Here is a 23,069-nt window from a genome sequence, read left to right as displayed (position 1 = left end):
GGCCCTTTATTTTATCTTAGAACAAGAAATAGCACCACCCATCTGCTTTGCTTTGGGCCTCTTTTCAACAACAGGCCAATGTATGCAAAAAGCCGTCATCTCCAAACGTAATATGATTTCAGTTTCCTCCTAGCATAGACATGCCTATTTTGCAGTGGTTTTTAGATGTTGGTTAGAAGCATCTATCTGAAAATGCACACACAGAAACAACCCATGCATCTATTTATATGCATTACCCAAAATATCCAACTGGAAAAACAATTGTCTAAGCGCACACAGAATTCTGACTATAACTATAGATGGATTTGCTAAATTTTCAATAACTTTGTATCCTTCATATTTAGCCATGTTTTTCAAAACAAAGTATGTGTAATAAAATTTAAGTTACAATTTGCTAGCAATATTTAGAGAAACAGCACATGGTGAACTGTGACAAGGCCAGTGACTAGCATGAGGTATTCACACATGACATGTTCACACTTGCTTCATATTAACATCTAGATACTTTGATCCAGGGCCAGCATTCTATAGTGTTCAGAATGCTATCTAATTAAAATGTGTAGATAACAGACATAAGTAGCAATCATTTCAATTAAGTACATGTAACTATATTGAATGGTGTGGATATGGTTTTTTATGCATTTGCCTCTATCAGTGATGCTAGAAACAGACAGATCAATATTTAACACTTTTGATTGATGAAACTTTCTTAATATGTTGAACTTTCTCTATAAGGGATATTAGCAATCATTCTGAGATGTGCATGTCACTCAGGTATAAATTACAAATATAAGCACGTGCCTGTATATATTTATGCAACAATATATCCATAATGTGTTTGTGTGTGCGTTCGCACACTACACACACACAAGGCACACACACACACTGACTAAAACAAAAGAAACTGAAGAGTTTGACATATTCACATAGAAAAATGACCTACCTTGATCCTGCACATAGTATGCCAGAAACAAATCAAGCTCCTTGACTGATACTGTTATGTGATGTGGCTGAACGCAAAGTGCTGGATTTGTGCAGTGGGGGGATTTCATGAGCCGTTCTCCATCCGTACTTTCCAAGGGGATACCTTTGAAGAGGATCACCATGACTAGATCCAGGCGCCAGACTTTGTCTGCCTGTCGCAGGCAGTCGATTCTCCTAATCTTACCCTTCTGGTCAGGATTGGACAATACACAGCATGGGTGCTTCTTCCCAGTAACAGTGAGCACAAAATCCTCCCGATACTCTTGGCGGATATCTTTGCGCAGTTTGGCGAGAAGCCTAGATGCCCACTTCTGTTTAATTTCAGGCTTTTCACTAAGTAGCTCATCCTTGACTGCTCTTTCCTCATCCTTTGACATTCGCTTTTCATGCTTTTTAAAGTACTTGCGTTTTCGAGCCTGAAGGTTGAACCAAGTGTAGGCGATTGCACGGACATGTGGAAGAAGTGCCTCAATGAATGGGTGAAACTCATCCTGTTGGAAGAAGCAAAAAGGAAAAGAATACAAAAACTGAAAATTACTTCCATCGCAAGGAAACAGTAACATATTTTTCTCGCTTTAAAAAAGGTGAATGAAATGTAGGTTTAATTTTTTAGTATTGCTGGGTCCTGTTATTTCTGTTCTGGCAATCAAAAAAGGCCCAGGAAAAGGAGCCGTCCCTCAAAGGCAATTCTTTTATTTCACTTTGAAGAGATATGTATAGCATCAACCTACAAATGGCCATAGAAATATATCAGTTGAAAAGAAAATAAAGTGTCTGGAGGTTTCTAACATTTACAAGCAGGAAGTGATTATGAACAATTGCACCAAGTACCATTTTTACAAAGGACAGCACTGTGACATTAAAGTGGAAATGTTGGAAAAAGTGGACTACAACTAATTCGTACAACTCATTTCTTTTCTCTATGATACAGGAACACAAGATAATGCTACACAGTTCCCGCTTTTGGAGTATGCTCTCAGCAAGAGATGGATGGCAACAAAAAGAACACGCGCTAATAAATATGATCCACTCTCTTATCCATCACCCAACATTCCTATAATGAAATACTGCCATTTCTGCAGAATCGATACTATTTGCCTACTACACACTAAGAGAAACTATATAGTAGTTTATATTATATCATAATATAGTAGACTATAAAACATCTATTAGTTTTTAATGTATTACAGTATAGTATGCAATAAGACACCTAAAACTAAAAGAGAAGGAAGAAACAGTAGGGATTGAAGCTTCCAATCAAGCTTTCTGCATTTTTTGTGCCGCATAATTTCCTCCCAAACTGCATTTTTCTTCCTAACGCTGTAACATTAAAAAGTTATGAATTTAACGATGGACATAACATGATTGTTTCTCAGCAGTTGTACTCGAATCCATTGTGGTGTTCAAAATCTCTATAGTACTTATTGTAAATAACAAATCATGAAGCGTACAGTGAAAAAGGAGAACTTGGCACAAACTTTGGATTCTTTGTACAGGGTGATATTAATGCTGCATCACTGGATAAATCCTGCTTTTCTGAAATGCATGTAGCCTATTTATAGTTTCCAATCACATAGTTTAACCAGATTTATATAGATCTGCCTCATTTTAGTATTTATTCCAGTTAATGGATATGATAGAAAAAAATTACATTTGTTGGGACTTATGTTTTATGTGCAGCTACTATGTAAGTAAACCAATTTAAACAAGTATAGTAACTGCAAGAATATATTAATAGAAAACTCTGGCAAATTAATGGTGTTTCTCTCTCAACCCCCATCTGTTTCTATGAGTTATTCTAGATCTTAGTTATTCTAGATCTTGTTCTATCTTTCCCTTAATACTATGCATTCAATGTAAAGTGCAACCTCATGTTATATTGACAGTAAAATTATTATATTGTATAACTGCCTTGTAATTAACATGGTGATATTGATATTTAAACAAATTTAACTGGAAGGTAAGCCTTACTGATTTCAAAGATTTTTTTCCTACTAATTATATTTATGGTGGAGGTGCAAATTAAATAAAAAACATTTAGTATATCTTCAACGGTAGTATAATTATTAAGTTGCTGGTGTACATTGCTGATTATTAAGCCCAAGGAACTGGTATAAAGAGCAAGCTATACAAGCGCCAATATTGTTTACTGAACAATTGTGAATAAGATGTGAATAAGATGGCATGCACTTATTCAGGTAAGGAAAATTAATGTTCTAAGCTTCTATAGAAACATTAAAATTTTGTATATGCTATAGTTTCCCATCGGGGTAGAAATCAAAACAAAATGATACCTTTCCATGGGACAGATCTTGGGGGGCGGGGGGGGGGGGGGTATGAACCCAAGCAGATTGACAGTGCATGATTTAAAATGACTATAATATGAAACAGAGCAAAGTGACAAATAATCATAATTTAAAGAAACCAAAAACTCCTAGACTTTTGAAGATTTCTGCCACTATGCACAGTTGACAGAAAGTAAAGTCTAGACCATGGAAAGAGTTAAACCACAATCTGCTCTTTGTGTGGGAAGTCAGCACAGCTCAGAGCAACCACAGCCCTGGATAAGACTTCCCTATCTCAACACACTCTGGTGCCAACTTTTTTTGACTGCTACAGTTTGAATCTTTCCTTTAGAACCTAATCTGTGTAAAATCGTCATTAAAAACTGATTTTGATCATGCATATAGCAAGAGGGTGGCAAACCAAACAGTTTGAAAGAAAGGAGGACATGGGTGCAAGAACGCTGCCCAGGGCTACCTAAAAATGACTGCGCAAGATGTATATAAACCATGTAAGTGTACTATTGTATTACTAAGTTTCAGACTTCGGTATATTGCATTTTACTATGAAAATCATAAAGACACCACTTTAAATTATTTAAGTAATAACACCCAGCACAATTTTAGTGACTCCACAGGAAATAAACCCTGTTGAATTCAATGGGACTTACTCCATGGTAAGAGTGCTTGCTATTATTGAACGAGCAAAGCAACTTATTTGGTATATTTAACTATATAATGGGTTACTAATTAGGAGAATATGCCACATGTACAGTTTTTGAAATCATGCCTGTCATCATCAAGGTGGTGTCATCGCACTTTTAATATGGGACATATACTTTAAAGTAAAGATACAATAAATCAGAAAAGCCAAACTCAATCATAAAGTTGTATTACCGGATACTGTTATATTCACTCTGCTAAAACTTATGCTAAAAAAATAATTTGACACAAAATGTCTCAAACTTTCTTCTAGTGGAGATGCAACATGAAATAAATTCACCTCAAAACACTTTCTAAAGACCTTTCAGGAAACCTGAATTTTTGCATCGAGTACTGATAGATGCAAAATAAAGTTGTATGTGGCATTTGCATGTGGCGGGAAACATAACAGAATTTTGCACACAAAAAATGTTATAAATAAATAAACATTTATTACGGTCAATGACCAGCATCATTGACCAGCAAAAAATGTTATGAAGCTAAAAGGTATTTGACTGTTCTAACACATGCCACAGCTGGAGCCATATGTACGAACAATTTGCAGAGAAAGTACATAGAAACCACTTATAAATTTGAATTGGGGGAGTATGTGCATGAATGATACAATTTCAGTATTAATATGCCAAAAATTATCTCCAGAATAACGAAATGGGAAAGTATTTCCAATTTGCCATCAATTCATTTGTAATAAATTTAGGAAGACACTTCCATCAACGTAGCAGCTAACTTCATAATGATAGTCAAAGAGACATGTTACAATATTGCATTTTTTCGTTTTACACAAAATTAACGCAGAAACTCCTTCAAGTTTGTTACTTGCACAGCAGATTATGAAAAAACCTCTGTAACGAACACACAAAATAGCTCTGCGAGGATTGTATGAATCATGTGAAATGGGAATGGACATTATTCTATTGTGGATTGCCTATTATATTTAAATCAATTTCATAGCTGGAAAATGACTAATTACAACTCAGTTGCTATTATAGCTTAACGTGGCCTCAAATTAGTGTACTTGGGATCCCAATTTAACAATACAGTAACTATTCCAATGCCTAGAAATTACTTTCATATGGATTTCTTAAAGGGAAAAATCATATATTTCAATACTTATGAATGCATGATTTTATTCAATCATTTGTTTTCTAAGACTTCTTAGTACAAATATTTTATATAGCATGATCATTGTAACTACAGTCAATCTCAACCACTGTGTAAATGTGGAAAGAAGGGCAGAATTTCAAAATGATTTTTGGTTACGTTTTTCATTACAGCATATCAAGCAAAAAATGATATACCACTCAGCCTTAAGGAGCAAATGCTGCGCCAATTCGTATCACAAATGTAATTTAGGAAAACATTCCATGGACTTCACTTAAAAATTAAAAAGTTGTTTCTTAGCAATGCCATGATGTGGATGTATTTCTACACACACACACACACACCAAGAAACTGGACTCTACATAAATGACATCTAAACAATATGTATCATTTTGCTTTAACCAAAAGTGACTTTCTAAGGAATGTCAAGAGCATATGCAAAAATATTCAAGCCAAAAAATGGTAATGAACCATGATATGAATGTATGCTTTTTATCTTTATGTCTCAAACTTCGTGTACACTTTCATACATATATAGAGAGAGAATCTGAATGTATAAATTATAGTTTTAGAATTAAATTGTGCTTAAACTAGTATTCCAAAAGGTATAAGGCCAAAAAATTGTAATGAACCATGGTATGAATGCAAGCTTTTTATGTTTATGTTTCAAACTTCATACACACTCTCATATATATGTAGAGAGAGAGAAAGAATCTGCATTTACCATTCCGCTTTGAGAAATAAACTGTGCCTAAATTGGCAAGATCTAGGAAGCAAATAGCTTCAGTATTTTGGTGAGCCTAACCCAACCTATCCCACTTGGAGCAGAACACCCAAGCAAGAAATAAAAGTCAAACACCTTTAGGTATGGCATATCCGTGCCCACAATACTATATGAAGAGATATACTGGTTGTTGCCATGGCTCAACTATCCGATAATACTTTTTTCCACCTGTTTTGTCCCAGGGAAGTTCCTATTTACTTGCTGAAAAGATCCCTAAGTTAATCACCCTGTGATGCCAAACAAAATATAAACAATACAAATGTGTCAGCCAAAAAAGCGACAGGACTGTATCCAGTCATTGAAGAAGTCTTATCGTGCTTGAGATCTTCATTCATAATTCTGTGAATGCCATGCTCCTTTGGAAGCAGGAGAGTTCCGAAATTGTAAGACTTTCGGTCATCTCGCAAATATGAATTAACTCCAAGCTCTCCTTCTTCCACATTAGTCACAGTAATGTAGATGGAAAGCTGGAATCCTATGCAGTGAAACGGGAAGCCTGAGAGTCAGCATGTAGCTGCAAAGGACTGAACCAGAATCGCCCCAAATGAATCTCTGCTTCGTGCCCAAGCTATTGTGATAACCTGGCATGGAAAGCTAAGCACCTTCTCTGCTCGATTGTCTACACCCGAGCACGACATTCCTCCTCCTCCTTTTTCCCTTTCTCAAACTTTCTCTCCGCCAATCTTCCCCAGAGGACTCCACACTTGCTCTGCGGGCATGCAATCGTAGGGAAAGTCGAGTTTGCCTCTCACGCAAGGTATCTAAACTAGACTTTTCCTACAATTGCATGCCCGCAGGCCGACATGCCGCCGAAAGGACTAGATTTCGCTTTTGACCTTGGGGTTGGTTGCAAGAAAGTTGCGAGCCTTGAAGGAAGCGAGGGAAACATAAAGGCTCTTTGGAGGAGCAAGTTCAACACAGAACAAAAGCACCCACCGATCCACAAACTAAAGGTAGAGCAAACCAAAATCATATCAGTACTGCCAAAGGAAGAGATCCGTCAGGACGGCGGGACCCGTTTCCCAAAGCCATTGGGCTCGCCACTCTCTGGTGGCTATCCCAAGCTCTCGTTCTTGGCCTCTCTGTGTGTGTCTCAAGTTCCCCTCTTCAAGGAGCGAGCGTCCCGCACTCTTCCCGCCCAACCAACCAGCCAACTTCCCCCAAGTACCTGAGTGAGGCAGATGGGCGAATACATCATGACGCCTTCTTCTGCGGCTGCTGCTGCTGCTGCTTCGGAAGGCGCGCACTTCGAGGCGGGGAAGAGGCTCAAGAAGCGGGTCGTGGCCGCTGCCTGCTTTACCGAGGCATTTTGGAGCCCGAACCCCGCGCACTCAAGCCAGTCCCGCACTTCCAGAGAGGAGGAAGGAGAGGGCTTCTTCCCGCGGGAAACCCACTCCGAAGCCTCTCGCGCTCCGCTTTGGCGCGCGCGCTCTCTCCCGCTCTCTCTCGGAATGAATATGGGGGGGGGGGAGTTAAAAGAAGGGGGCGGCAGGACTCTTTTTTCCCTCCTCCCTCCTCGCTATGCCTTTTTTTTTAATCCCCCTCCTGTTTCTCTCTCTCTATTTGGAGAAGCTATTGCCGCTGCTTGCGGGTTGTTGCTGCTTCTGCTGCACCACGGTCCTGTGTCAAACCACGTTGCCAAAAAAAAGTTCAAGGTTGGAGCGGCGGCGGAGCGGAGCAGAGCAAGAGCAGGAGGATCCTGGCAGGGAGGAGGAGGAGGAGGAGGAGGAGGAGGAGGAGGAGGGCAGGCGAAACTTTTGCAAGGAAAGGAAAGGAAAAGGAGGGAGAGAGAGGGGGGGAGGAGGGAGAGGGAGTGTGCGGCTGTGCGCGAGGGAAGGCAGCGGGAGCGCGCGCGCGCCTCCCCAGGGCGGCAAAAACACTTCGACTTCTTCTCTGCTGCCGCCGAAGGGCTCTCCTCACAGCAGCAGAAGCCTATGCCTCTCTCTCTCTCTCTCTCTCCTTCCCTCCCTCCCTGTGTTTCTCCTCTCCCTCTCTCTGTTTCTCTGTGTGTGTGTGTTTCTCCTCTCTCTCTGTTTCTTTCTGTCTCTGTGTGTGTGTTTCTCTCTCTCTCTCTCTCTCTCCCTCTCCCTCTCCCTATCCACCCCCTTCCTCTATGGATAATGTTCAGAGCCCCTCTCGCTTAAACGCCCCCCTCCCCCTGTAATAAAAAAAATGATCTCTTGCAAATTCAAAACGATCAATCTCCTTCTTCTTCCTCCCTCCCCTTTTCCTTCATTCCCTTCCCTTTCAGGAAAAAAAAGAGTGAGCGAGAGTGAGGATGAGGAGAAGGAGGGGAGTTGTTTCACTTTCCTTGATCGCCCCCCCTTTCTCCCCCCTCCCTCCAAATCCGACTTGCAGTTTATTATTTAATTACACCATCGGCGCGCGCAGTCCTCTCCCTCCTCTCCTCTCCTCTCCTCTCCTCTGCTGCAAACGCATTCCTTCTCTCTCTCTCTCTCTCTCTTCCAGTCTCCCCCTCCCTCTTCAACACAAACACTCTCTCGGAGTGCCCCCCCCCCTCCTTTCCCTTCTCGTCCTGCCTCTTTATTATCCCCCCCCCCCCACTCCCGTCCTGGAGCAAGCGGCACATATTGCAAGCATTGCCATCTCGCCTTCACTCCCTTAAACCCTCACCCCCCTCCTTCTCATTCAAGTCCTTTCGTCGCCCAAGTTCAAGACAGTAGCGAGGCGGGAGAAAGAAAGAAAGAAGGGGGGACTGGAAGGAAGTGGGCAGGGAAGGCTTCTTTCTTTATTGGGGGGGGGGCGCAACATTCCCACACAAGGGGGAAAAGTCACCCCTAAAGTGGTCGCAGAAGAGGAGGAGGATGAAACTTGGCCACTAAATAACAATGTGTGTAAGGGGAGGGTGTCTTTACGCCAGGCAAGGGCTAACCTCTGCCTTCCAGGTGTTTTGGGCTTCGTCCCTTTCCAGGTGTTTTGGGCTTCAACTCCCACCATTCCTGGCCTCAGGCCCCCTCCTTTCCACCCCTCAGCCGCTTAAGCGGCTGAGGGGTGGAAAGGAAGGGGCCTGAGGCCAGGAATGGTGGGAGTTGAAGTCCAAAACACCTGGAAGGCAGAGGTTGGCCCATGCCTGCTTTACACAGACTGTGGGCAGGACTCCAACAAAACGGGGCCCTCCTTCAAGGATACCAAGGCTCCCCCCTTGGGGGATGAACGGGACGAGTCCGAAGTTTGAAGTTTGCCAGCCGGCTGTTGATTTCCAAACGCCTTGCTGCAGAATAAGGTCATGGCACGTTCTTTCCCAAGCGCCGCAGATGCCTCAAAGCGGGCGGGAAGACTTTGACCCGGGAGGGAGGCCTCCAGGTAAACCGTCCCCTGGATCTCCCCCCTCTTCCCTCCAAACTGTCCTGAAGGGACCGGCGGCCTTTTTCCTCTTTTTTAATTTTTTCCAACAAGGGGGGGGGGGTATATCTCCGCGCCAGGCGTTTCACAGCGACACATCAAGAGAAGCAGGCAGGTTCAAGTCAACCATGAAATGGTCACTTTTTAACCCCGTCCTGTCCTCATTAGGGAAATACTCAAACACAGCCCGCTCTCAAAGGGGGCTCTTAATGAGGGGAGCTTGCCAAGTCGACCAGCTGCAATTCCCATAAATTTACAAGCAGGAGGGAGGGAGGGGAAGAGGAAGGGAAGGGAGGGGGGCGGCTCCCACAAAGCAGGTAATGTCAAAGGCAGAGCCAAGGCCGACCACGCATTAACCCTTCCCAGGCAGCCCAGGGCAAGGAAGAGGACACACCAACCTAGCTTCACCATATGGGCCCCATCTGCATTGACCATATAATGCAGTTTGAAGCTGGCTTCAAACTATGGCAAATTTACACAAAAAGTGTAAGAAGGAAAGCCCCACCAGTGCTCTCTGTGGTTTGTGTAATCACCCCCCGGGCCTCTGACTAGCTCCAGGATTTCCTATGTGATCATCTGCACAGCAAAAACACTTCCTTCAATAGCAGTTTGAAACTGCATTAAACCGTCAGTGTAGATGGGGTCATACACACAACCTGCTTTCAGCCTATTAAGAAAGGCCAACCACAAGGGAGGAGCCTCACTAAACTACAAATCCCGGAATTTTGCAGGAGGCACAAACCGGATTTTAAGTGGATTTTTTCTCTAGTGTGATGAAGTAGCAAGAATAACAAAACTGATGCATTGTGTGGTAGAGTTGTACCAAAGTTAACTATGTGCAAACTTCTTAACTGTTTTAACAGATAACATGGTGCAGTGGTTTAAACAGTGGACTTTGACTCTGGAAACCAGGGTTTGAATCCCCCCTCATATGTGGAAAGTGATGTTGCAAGTCATACTCTCTGATTCAGAAGTGGTTTGAAGGCATACAATAACAACAAGAATTATAGAGTTGGAAGAGACCTCGTGGGCCATCCAGTCCAACCAAGAAGCAGGAAAATTGCATTCAAAGTTCCCCCGACAGATCCAGCCTGTTTAAAATCCTCCAAAGAAGGAGCCTCCACCACACCCTGGGGCAGAGAGTTCCACTGCTGAACAGCTCTCACAGTCAGGAAGTTCTTCCTAATGTTCAGGTGGAATATCCTTTCTTGTAATTTGAAGCCATTATTTCATGTCCTAGTCTCCAGGGCAGCAGAAAACAAACTTGCTCCCTCCTCACATATTTATACATGGCCATCATGTCTCCTCTCAGCCTTCTCTTCTTCAGGCAAAACATGCCCAGCTCTTTAAGCCCCTCGTCATAGGGCTTGTTCTCCAGACCCTTGATCATTTTTGTCACCCTCCTCTGGACCCATTCCAGCTTGACAGCATCTTCCTTCAATTGTGGTGCTCAGAACTGGGCACAGTATTCCAGGTGTAGTCTGACCAAAGCAGACTTCCCTGGATCTAGACCCTTATAAACAGTTATAAAGGTGCAATCCTCTGCACATTTATCTGCAATTAAATCCAAGTGAACTCAATGAAGACTTTATTTTAAGTAGATATACATAGGAGTGCGCAGTAAAACCTAGGTTCTTTATTTTCATGGGTGTGAGGTAAGAGTTTGAGTATGCTGATGTGCTCAGATTTCAAAGTGGTTCCTCCTACTTTGGCAAAATTATCGTGTAAGATGCCCGTTTTCACTATTTGTTCTGTTTGTACAGTAGATGCCATGGGCAGAAAGTGAGAAAGACCTAACAGAACCAGGGTGCAAACTGCAATGACAAAAGAAAGCACAGTTACCTTGCATGCAAGGCAAATGCAGTTTTAATAACTGCTGCAAAGCAATCAGAATTGTTTCATATCTGATGCAGCATTTAATCAAATCCTTGTACTGTTACACTGTGACTGTAGAAGTCCCTCAGTAACATCTGTTCTTCTTAGGAAAGCTACAGTATCTCAGTCTTTACCTCCTTCCCCATTTTTGACAGGATAGTTATATGAACTAACAAATCTGATAGGTTCATCTTAGGGTTGCCATAAATCAGAACTGACTTGAGGGCACTCAACAGTAACAACAAAGTTATAAGTATAACTGAGACAATGTATGTGAAGACACCTGAAGTGCTATATAAATACTGATACTAAACCTTTCTTCATTTGCCTCCCTCGTGAAAGGGCCTCAATATGATCAAATGCCAACAAGGCTCTGCTGCAGACCCTGCTTATACCACCAAGATCATATAACTTCGGCCCCCCAATTCTACATGTTATGTGTTGACATTTACACATAAAACTTTTAAAAGACAAGGGTTCATTGGAAACTACCTTCATCTATGCAGATGTGTATCCCGATACAAGGACATTAGGAGTCATAATAGTCACATGCCATAAGACACAAAATGTGACCTCTTTAGTTTATGAACACATTCATATTATTATTTCACAGAAGTGATAATGGTTATAAATGCATACATTGCCCCTTTATGTCACAGTCATTTACTGCTAGCCTCAAGGACCACTGCAGATACTTTGAGAACGGAAATCTATTTTAACATGTTACATATCTGTTGTGCATGTTTTTATCTCCCTGCAATGCATGTATTTTACACTCCCTACATTGAGTTCACACTCTATCAACATAGTTTTAAATCTTTAGAATTATCTTCTTAATGTGGATACCAATAACATTGTATTATGTTGAGTCTGAAGGGAAATGGGAGAACACTAAAAGATTAAGGGTCCCCCTCGGCATTAAGTCTAGTCATGTCTGAGTCTGGGGGTGGTGCTCATCTCACAACCTCTGTGGATGCTTACCATAGATGCAGGTGAAACATCAGGAGAGAATGCTTCTAGAACATGGCCATATAGCCCGAAAAACCTACAACATCTCTATTTCTAAGCCAAAGAGCCAGTGTTGTCCGTAAATGCCTCCAAGGTTATGTGGTTGACATGACTGAATGGAGCGCCGTCACCTTCCCACTGGAGCGGTATCTATTGATCTATTCACATTTGCATGTTTTCGAACTGCTAGGTTGGCAGAAGCTGGGGCTAACAGCAGGAGCTCACACTGTTGCCTGGCTTTGAACCACCAACCTTTTGGTCAGCAAGTTCAGCAGCTCAGTGGTTTAACCTGCTGCGCCACCACCAGGGGCTGCAGTGAGAACACTATGAGCATAAATTAAATCCAAAATATCATTTGGTTTTACCAATAAATGTTCAAATAACATTGGAATAGTTCTGTCACAGTTATGCTCACTTCATTGGTTCTTTATTAGTGTCACCAATTCCTAGTATTGAGGTATATATATTTGGCAGGGTCGAATAGTGGACTGGCAGAGCAGTGGATTCCAATGGAGCAAGAAAAAGGGTAACCCCTCTTTCTACTCCAATCTTACACATATACGCACACACCTGGCCCTGGAAGGATGGGAAATTCTCCAAAACTAATTTTTCAAGTGATTTAGGGCACTGTTTCTTAAACTGTGGGTCCCGACTCCAAATGGGGTCTCCTAGCTAAATATTGAGATCACCATAAATCTGGCAACTGTTTTGGCAACTGTTTTCTGAGCTTCACCTAGTGGCTGTCTTAGACATTTACACAAATACGCAGTGTTTACAATGGACTCTGCAGAAGATGCTTCAGCTTTGCTTCATAAAAAGGAAAATCTTCCAGCCTGTTTAAGAAGTCTTTCAAATACTTATTTTTTATCCTTAAATGATAAATCACTGAGTTTTATATTTATTTCACATAACTATATATCCTGGGTCGCATAAGCATTTCTTGGACCAAAATGGAAAAGTTTAGGAGACCCTGATTTAGGGAACTATGGGGAGGGGGTGTATCTAAAGCAGGAGTTCTCAAACTTTTTCAGCTGCAGAGCCCTTTTTGAAGTAAAAGTTTCTCGTGGAGCTCCAATAAATGTATATATATTGTGGGTTGTATTTTATATACTTTTTATTTGTAATGCGGCACTAATGTGGCCAACTGTGAGCTACTCTGAATCCCCTTTGGGGTGAGAAAAGCAGGGTATAAATATCTATATAAATAAAAATGCAATGTTCGTTAGTGGGATTAACATAACTCAAAAACCACTGGATGGATTAACACCAAATTTGGACACAATACACCTATCAGGCCAACGAGTGACAATCACTCACAAAAACACTGAAAAGCACAGCAGAAGAGCCAAAAAAATCCATTACAACGCATGCGCACACATATACACACACACACACATATACACATATATACACACAAAACACATATACACAGACTGGGCCACAGCAACACATGGCAGGAAATGGCTAGTAGGAAATAAATAAATATATTTTGTTATACTACAGTACATATAATGTATGTGTGTGTATATATGTATATATATATCAGGCATGGGCAAACTTTTTGAGGCATTCTGTTTTAAAATTTGACAGACAGGCCAGGCCAGAGTCAGATGGATAGTGTTTGTGTGGGCTAATTGAAAAAATGAACAAATACCTATGCACACTGCACATATCTTGTTTGTAGTGCAAAGAAAGAAAGAAAGAAAGAAAGAAAGAAAGAGCAATACAATATTTAAAATAAAGAACAATTTTAAGCTACATAAACTTAACAGTATTCCAGTCCAACCCTCTTTTGCCATGCAGGAAAAGCACAAACTACCCCTAACAGATGGCCATCCAACCTTTGTAATTATAATAATACTAATGCAAGCAACCCCAGGATCCATCCAGTCCAACCCCTTTTGCTATGTAGGAAAAGCATAACCAAAGCACTCCCTGAGTGGGGGGAGGGAAATATGGAGGTGGTGGGAGGGAATTAGGTAGGAGGAAAATAGGGAGCAAGGGAGCGGGGGGGGGGGAGGGTAGTGGTGAGGGAGGCAGGAAAAGGGGGAGAAGCAGGAAAGAGGAAGGAATCAGGCAGGGGGAGGGGGGAAGCGGAAACCACAGAGCCCCTCAGTATGCTTCACAGAGCCCTAAGGGCTCAATGGAGCACACTTTAAGAACCTCTGACCTAAAGACATTGGATTGAGTTCACTGTTGTTTAAGGGCTCAAATATGGAAGTGGGCATCCACTGGCACCTGAGCCTATCATCTTGAAACGTTTAGGGAATCACATGCATGTTACATTGTGAATTTCCAAGCCCCTGCTTCATGTTATTAATAGTCTACTCTAGGGTGAAAGTACAGAGCAAGATGACATGAAGACAACATAGATAGGCTGTCAAGAGAGGCAACATAGTGGTGGCTTCCAGGAGTAACATAAACAATAATACACCATGCTGCACTGTACTTGTTCATTTTCATAAGCTCCCCTTCAATGTCCAGACCCAATCTGACATTCTAATGTTGATTTTTCATCGCTTGGGACTTTGCACCTATGGAATTGCCTCTTGCTATGCACACTTAATTGATCCTTTCCATTGGGGGTGCCACACAAAGTGCTGCTATTAAGTGGGGTACCAAGTATATGGCCCTTCTCAGAAGCAGCACTCTAGTTAAAGAATAACTTTCCTAAAGAGAACTGCCTAGCACTGACTCCAGTATCTTTTCATCATTGCTCAAAAAACATGCTATTCTCCCAATTCTTTTAGGTCATCCTGAAACCTCAACATTTGGGACTTTTTATCATTTTTTTTCTTTTACTGGAGTGAATTGTTTTAATATTCCAGTCTATTCCATTATTCTATTCTTACTGCATTTTTAACTCCACCCCACCATGAACCATCAAGAGAACATTGTTAAATAAATAAATAAATAAATAAATAAATCCCATTTCAAAAGGAGCCATTTAGGGTGAATTAGGTAAGTTATAACTATCTGATATAGCATCAATGGTCACGATCAAAAGCAATGGTGTTCATCATAGATAAACTGGTCATAAACATACACACACATGGTAGCACTGGCTTATCATAAGCGCTACACGAGCACTTTTGGTCTCTGAGGTGCTCACCCTGGTTGGGCTTTGTTGGTTTTAGTATCCGCAAAAAGGCATGGTTGTTTAAAGAACTTTTCTTTGTACATATATGCACATCACAGAGCTATTCACAGTGAAAGGTAGCTGAGAAAATACGCAACCAGTTTTGTTTCCGGTAAGGGGAAACAAAGAAGACAGCTTTGCGCCTGAATGATGCCTGGAAATGTGATGGGAAATATTCTATGCACTACAGTACAGCATTATTGTGCTTCTCAGTGTGTCCTCAGGTGCCCCAGAGACACAAAGCCCAGCCTGGCCTGGCTTGGCCTTTCACTTACTGACACACAACAAACCAACACTACTACTAGCTTCACAACCATTACTGTAACTGCAAGATTTTCTAGGAACAAGACAGAAAGCCAGGAATAACCAAGCCCATTCCATAAAGGCGCCCTTCAAAGAGGAATGGAAATTGTTTCATGACTCATCTAAATAAATGCCCATCTTTAATAATCCAAGGATAAGAACCACACACTAACAACATCCACCAGAAGATTTCTCCTGAGGACATGAAATACAGGAATTACTTAAGAGTATACAGAAGGATAAACAGATAAAATGCACACGCCAAGCTCAAATGTTCTCCTGGAAGGTATCTTACTGTAGATTGTCTCTTGATACAGTTTGAGTCAGAAAACATTGTTCTACAGAAGGCAAAGTGTATGAGCAAATTACATCTTAATGTGTACATTTCAGTAAGGAAAGGCAGGACAGGAATTAAATAACTCTCCTTGAGTAAAATACAAAATGCTCATATTCCTCTTTTAATTAAGGCATATCCTTTTATCTCTTGAGTTAAAACTATTACAACAAGTTCGGGTACAGTTCCTTATCTTTAAGCACATGTCTATTTTTGAATGCATATATGTTGGTGTCACAAATTTCCTGGTGCTATAATTGGGTGGGTGGGTTCAAAGCCAAGTAATTTTTGCATTTTGGTCCACAGAAACACACACAAACACAAAACTCTCCATAAACTTTCCATTTTTCCATTTATCCATTCTGCTCACAATCCTTAATTTTGATTACTGTGGATAGGATACAAACAGTAAGATACCTGACATATACATTATATTAACTTAAATAACATAGAAAATAATATGAATACGACAATTGACACCATTCAATAAAAGCCTTGTATTGACAAACCACAATGGAATTGCTCTACTTGTCCATGAGAATTAGTCATTTATACATACTGTAAAAGAAGCTCATTAATTTGAATATCCCAAATAAAAGAAAACACTGCTCGGTATTGTACAGACAACTAAATTTATGTCGGTTTATAAAGAAACAAAAAAACATCACTTTGGTTATTTACTCCCATTCTCAATATTGTAAAGACATATCTTCATATATATATTTCTTCTGCAGAGGGTAATAGTAAGTTAAGAAACTATGTTCTGACATATGTTACTACCAGCATACATGTGCACCGAGTTGTTAAAAGCATCGCATACCTATCTGTCTATATTTCCTTTGTATATACAGTCTCAAACTCACCGAGAGTGCTGCACTGATATCAGTGCAACTTAGGAGGTTAGTCAGCTCAACTGTACGCTTCATCAAAAACCAGAAACTCAAAAAAGGTCGGGCCAGCTCTCCCCTCTCGTCCAGCCACCCTCCCCTCCAGGATTCTCCATAGACAACAGTCCAGTGTTTCAGTCTATTGGACTCAGAAACAAAAGTTCTTATTCTTTCTGCCTTAATGTAAGATACTGAAAAAGTTTGCACACACATTCCAAAGTGCTTTGGCAACTGTATTTCTGAGAAGGTTCTGGAAGCGGAAAGGGAATGACTGCCGTCTAGATGAGTGACAATGTAGGATTATAAGTACCATCCACTGTGTGAGACGAGTCTACTCTAGTTATACAAACACTCTTAAACCGAGAGGCTATGTCTAAAATTAATCCATAATCCCAGCAAGCCCATTTTTATAAAAACTTTTTTTCTTCTCTTTGGTTTAAAACATATTACATTTTTACTTTCCACTTTTACAAATATTATTATGCCAAAACATTATTTCCAAATTAGAATGTTTATTTAAATTAGGATCTCTTTCGAAACTTTTTGCTATTGTTTTAAAAGCTTTCAGTGTGAAAAAATAGCTTCTGAAAGTAAGTAACGCTAAATATATTTACTAATACTAGCTTTAATTTATGCCAAAACAGAAATGGATAATGCATTTTAAAATAATATTGCAGCTAATTATCCCTGGAAAATCCTTCCCAACAATAAAATAATGAATCAAGCAATACACTCACTTTCTTTGTCTGAACTTTCCCTCCGCATGTGTGTGTGCGTATATGCTTGTTTTTGCAAGCTCAGCAAAAAGAAGTTCATGAAAAACTTTTTTAAGAGAGCAGTGCCATATTTTTTTCAAAAAAAGAACTGTCAGCAACTGTTTATCTTTCAATGTACCCGCTAAGCCCATTTATTTTAAAACTGCTTTTCTGTTGATAATACTGTCATTATGAATAAAATTTGTCTTTGCCCAACCAACCTTTTTCTAGTCAGAGAATGAAGACGTGTATGCATATAATCAATGCAAACTTTTCTTCATGAAACTACTAAAATCTATGTGGTGTGCATGTACATATCTTTCTCCGATTTGTATGCTTGACCTCTGTCCACATATGGTTTGATGGTGTCTCTAATAACCAAGCTTTCTCCATTTCTCCGACCAAAAAATGCAAACATGAGGCCTCAATATAAAACTGTAAACCACAACGTTTTATGTTACACAACATAGAAGTTTCTAGCCTTGCTGCATAAAGGTCAGATTCACTCAGCCTTCACTTTCACCCGCATACCTCCCGCCAAACTTTTATGTATTAATCTCAAACTAGTTAAAGAATCATTCCCGGGTTACTACAGGACGCATTTTGCTGACAGCTTATAACATTTTTTTGGTTTTTTAAAAAAGTTTAAAATCAAAGCATTATTTTGGTCCATGTGATTCATAGTTAAAATTACACATGGGCAGAGACTCAGGATCACTTCAAAGAAAGTTAGACTTAATCTTGTGTATTTTGGCGCCTTTTCTCTGCCAGCTACTGTACTGAGAGCAAGGGGAGGGGGGCCCAGACTTGGAGATCTTGTCTGTCCCTTCTCAAGTTCAATGGCACCAGGAACAGCAGGAAAAGATGGCCATGTTCACAGCTCTAATAATAATTCAGATCACGCCACATCGGCATCTTGTGTCAAAGTCGAACTGGCTTCCCCGCCCCCTCCAACCCAAGAGCTGCCAAGTCTTCACACACTCTGCATTCAACCACAACTTAATGGATGGGATATTGTGCATTAAAATGTGGCCCAGACACAGGCGAAGGGAGGAGAAGCCAGGAGAGGAGACACATAACATGGGACAGAGGGGAGAAAATATGCAATTTCCCCCACAAAATGGGAAGCACTGCCAAGCTGACAGAGGACCCTTCCACACAGCCCTATATCCCAGAATATCAAGGCAGAAAATCCCACATTATCTGAGTGTGGACTTGGGGCCCTTCCACACAACCCTATATCCCAGAATATTAAGGAGAAAAAATCCCACATTATCTGAGTGTGGACTTGGGGCCCTTCCACACAACCCTATATCCAAGAATATTAAGGAGAAAAAAATCCCACATTATCTGAGTGTGGACTTGGGGCCTTTCCGCACAGCCCTATATCCCAGAATATCAAGGCAGAAAATCCCACAATATCTGCTTTGAACTGGGTTACACTCTCAGATAATATGGGATTTTCGACCTTGATATTCTGGGATATAGGGCTATGTGGAAGACTCTCAGATAACCCATTTCAAAGCAGATATTGTGGGGTTTTCTGCCTTAATATTCAGAGATATAGGGCTGTGTGGAAAGGCCCAGGGAGAGAGAAACAATAAGCAACCCCCCCCCCCCCCCGTCCATGTGCAGATTGAGAAACATCAGACGTACAACATAAATAACCCATACCTATATCCTGAGACATATTAGCTATCAATGCAGACATGCATTTCCTCAAAACTTGGCAATAAACAGTATATATTTACATGCACTCGAAAATATTTTAGGACTCTAGGGAGGGAAAAAACAAGGAAAAGGCACTCAATAGAAGCCACAAGAAGCTGAAAATTAACCAACACTTCATATGAAACCTCCTCCAATGCTTTAACAGATAGTTGCCAGCCAAAGGGGAGGGGAGAAAGTTGGAAGCAGGAAATGCACCAAGTTCACCACTTTTGGACACGCACTCCTATCCACTGTTTCCTGGCAGGAAAAAAAATAGGATGACCCACATTCAAAAGCTGCCAAAAAAGAGGAGGGAAGCCGCGAAATATAAACAACCCGTCCTTATAGTTCATCCAGCAAATTAAAATAGGATACCCATTGCCCAAAGGGAGGGAGGGAGAGGGAGGGGGGCCTAAGGATAAGAGTCAAAATAAGCACAATCTCTATCTAGGAAAGGAGAAGGGAGAGAGGGAGAGAGAGGACAGCCCATAAGGAAATCAACAAAGAGGAAAAGAAAAAAAAGAAAAGAAACTGGATCGTTTCCAATGCCACATACCATTGTACTGTATTGCATTAAACGTATGGGAGATCCTGAATTCTGTAACACAACACGGGTACCGTTGGCTTCACATTTCTCAGTGGACACAACACACACAGGAGAGGAAAAAAAATGTTTCTCAAGGGCGCGCGGGGTGGCTGGTGGTTTGGTTTGGATTCCCAACCTCTCGTCTTTATTTACGTGGAGAAATAAAGGCAGGAAAGAGAAGTATATTTTGTTCAGTTTTTGTTTTTGTTGTTTTTGTTTTGTTCAGTTTTTTTAAGGCAATCAGAAAAGAGGAAAAAACAAAACATGTATCTTGGCTTAAGAGGGAAGAAGGAAAGCAGCAAAGGCACACACAAAAAGAAGTCTACAGGCAGTGAGGGGTGGCCCCCGCCTTCTCCTCCTCCTCCTCCTCCTTTCCCTCTTTTTTCAATCTTCCTTCCTCTTTGAGTCGCAAGGCTGAAGAGTAGGTTGTGGTGGCGGACTTGAACGTGGTCCAGGAGAGGCTGAGCCCTTTTTTGGGGGGCGGCCGGGGCTGCTGTGTGTGTGTATGTGTAAAAAAAAAAGAGTGAGTGAGTGAGTGAGTGTGTGTGTGGAAAAGTCCCTCCTCCTCCTTTTCCCTCCTTTTCCCTCCCTCTCCCCCCCTCCTTCCCTCGCGCGTCTGGCTCTGCAGAATGAGCTGGCGAGGGGCGAGCGCGAGCGGCGGACTTGGCCTCTTTCCACCTCGCGCTGATTGGCCAGCGGCGGCGGCGGCGGCTGCCCTCGACCACCAATCACACGCCCCGCCTTCGCCTCCCCCCCCTCAACCCTCCCCCCCCCCCCGGAAAAAAAAAGAAAAGAACCCGTGGGAAGCGCGGCTCTTCGCTTCCGCCTGGCGGCTGCATGAAACACCAGGCGAAAAGAACACAAGGGAGGGGGGGAAAGAAAGGGGAGCGATTTGCATATTCATATCCCAGCAGCCAATGAGCGGCGGGGGAGCCAGAGGGGGCAGCCGCAATAAAGTATGCCGTTCCAGACAGGTCAAAGACCCTGAAATCAGCGCATGTCAAAGTAGTCTGTGGAGTGAGACAAAAGTGAGTGTGTGGGAGGCAGGCAGGCAGGGAGGGAGGGAGGGAGAGAAGGAGGGAGGAGAGGAAGAAAGAAAGAAAAGGGGATGCAAGGCTTTGGGGGTATGACATGGAACCCCAGTCTCGTTTTGGGAAAAGGAATAAATATAACAATAATCACAACTATTATTATTATTACTGTGATTATTGTTATATTTCTTTATTATTATTTATTTGAAACACAACAAGATGGGTCCACACAAACAAGATCACTCTGCTGGCTGTTTATTATTATTATTATTATTATTATTATTATTATTATTTTACTGACACAAAACCACAGTATGTCACAGCAAACGAGATCTCTATGCTATTATTATTATTATTATTATTATTATTTGAAACACAACAAGATTAGTACACAGCAACCAAGCTCACTGTGCTGGCTTTTGTATTGGATCACACTGTGGGACATCTCCCAAGTGTCTAGGACTGTGTGATATATCAACAAATAATGTCTGCAGATCCGAGTAGGATCTGACAGATGGTAATTTTGTCTGTGCTGATTGTGTTTAAGTGCAGGCCAAGGTCTTTAGGCACCGCACCCAGTGTGCCAATCACCACTGGGACCACCTTGACTGGCTTGAGCCAGAGTTTTTGCAGTTCAATCTTTAAATCCCTTATTATTATTATTATTATTATTATTATTATTATTATTATATACACAGCAAGATGAGTCCATAGCAAACAAGATCACTCTTTACTGGCTTGTGATAATAATAATAATAATAATAATAATAATAATAATATTTTAAGTGCAGGCCAAGGTCTTTAGGCACTGTACCCAGTGTGCCGATCACCACTAGAACCACATTTACTGGCTTGTGATAACAATAATAATTGTAATGATGATCTGCACGCATTATTCGCCAATACATCACACAGTCCTAGACACTTGGGAAGTGTCTGATGTGTGATCCAATACAAAAGCCAGTATAGTGAACTTGTTTGCTATGTACTAAGCTTGTTGTGTATCAAATAATAATGATAATAATAATAATAATACACTGACTGAAACCCCAGTGGCACCCCAACCCTATAATAACTACTAAGAAAATAGTCTTGAAGGAAGGGGGGGGGGAGGCAAGGTTTGGAGTATATAATACCATACTCATATTTTGTTATTAAATATAAAATTATATTAATAATAAAATATAGATATTTTAAACCACCCTGAGCACCCTGAGTCCCCTAGAGGAGATAGGGTAGGGTATTAATAAAGATGTTATTATTATTATATTAATAATAGTAATAATAATAATAATAAGTTGTCTGAAACCTCAGTCACAGTCCAGTCCTTTAAATATCTAATTGCTAAGTTAGTGATGAGGAAGGGAGAGGGGAAAAGTAAGATTTTTGGATGTATAAAATAAAATGGAACCCCAGCATTGTTTATTATTATTGTTATTATGTCCTATAAATATCTACTCAAAAATGAGCTGGAAGGGAGGGGAGAATGCAAGGTTTGGAAGGCATAAAACACAATGGCATACCCATATAGTTTTGGGAAAAGGAGGAGGAAAAGGAAGGCGAATGATGGTGTACTGATTGAAAGCTCAGCCACAGCCCAATACTATAAACATCTACTCAGAAATGTGAGCTAAGGAAGGGGGAAATGCAAGGTTTGGGATGTATGGCTCCCCAATATTGTTCTGGGAAGAGGAAGAAGAAATAATCATAATAACACTGTGATATAAACTCCAGTTGCAGCCCAATCCTATAAATATCTATTCAGAAATGAGTAAATAGCAAAAGGGAATTAAAAGAGAGGAACAAAAACCCAAATGCGTGTATCAATATGCCATGTCTGATTTATTGAAGAACTGATACATAAATGCCACCAAGTCATCATTAGTTACACCGGGACCGGTCCATGAAAGCCTGCATCCTTGTTGCCTCCTGTTAAGTCAATGAGGATGCCAGATGTGCCAGGAATACAGGATTAGGTGGAAGTACACAAATTGCAGCCATGAAGGCTGCTGAACAACTGGAGCTGTGGAGCACTACCACTTCATTTATGTAGTTACTTAAGTTTCAAAGTCTTGTTTCTGACAAGACTTTGGGAGCATCCACTTTTTAAAAGCACACCAATAATGTTATTTTATACTTCCTACTTTCTAGTAATCACATATATTCTTAACAGCTTTTCCAACATCTTGGTGCTCAACTTTTTT

At 41.1% G+C, this 23,069-nt stretch overlaps 1 protein-coding gene across 13 annotated transcripts in view; it reads right to left on the bottom strand.

Annotated features, from left to right (window-relative positions):
* The window catches only part of NFIB (nuclear factor I B), a 300,754-nt gene that overhangs the window by 161,595 nt on the left and 116,090 nt on the right, over positions 1 to 23,069 (bottom strand). For 3 of the 13 annotated variants that reach the window (XM_060762384.2, XM_060762385.2, XM_060762392.2), the window contains exon 2: positions 944 to 1,475. In XM_060762384.2, coding sequence (XP_060618367.1) covers positions 944 to 1,475 — 532 coding nt within the window. Of the gene's footprint in view, positions 1 to 943; positions 1,476 to 7,042; positions 7,963 to 16,759; positions 16,812 to 19,804; positions 20,367 to 23,069 lie in introns of those variants that run through there. The other 10 variants (XM_060762383.2, XM_067464379.1, XM_060762388.2 and 7 more) reach the window with 9 other exon arrangements.

Source organism: Anolis sagrei, chromosome 2 (assembly GCF_037176765.1).
Source record: "Anolis sagrei isolate rAnoSag1 chromosome 2, rAnoSag1.mat, whole genome shotgun sequence".
In the NCBI taxonomy this organism is placed as follows: domain Eukaryota; kingdom Metazoa; phylum Chordata; class Lepidosauria; order Squamata; family Dactyloidae; genus Anolis; species Anolis sagrei.
This window is presented reverse-complemented; position numbering and strand designations above follow the sequence as displayed.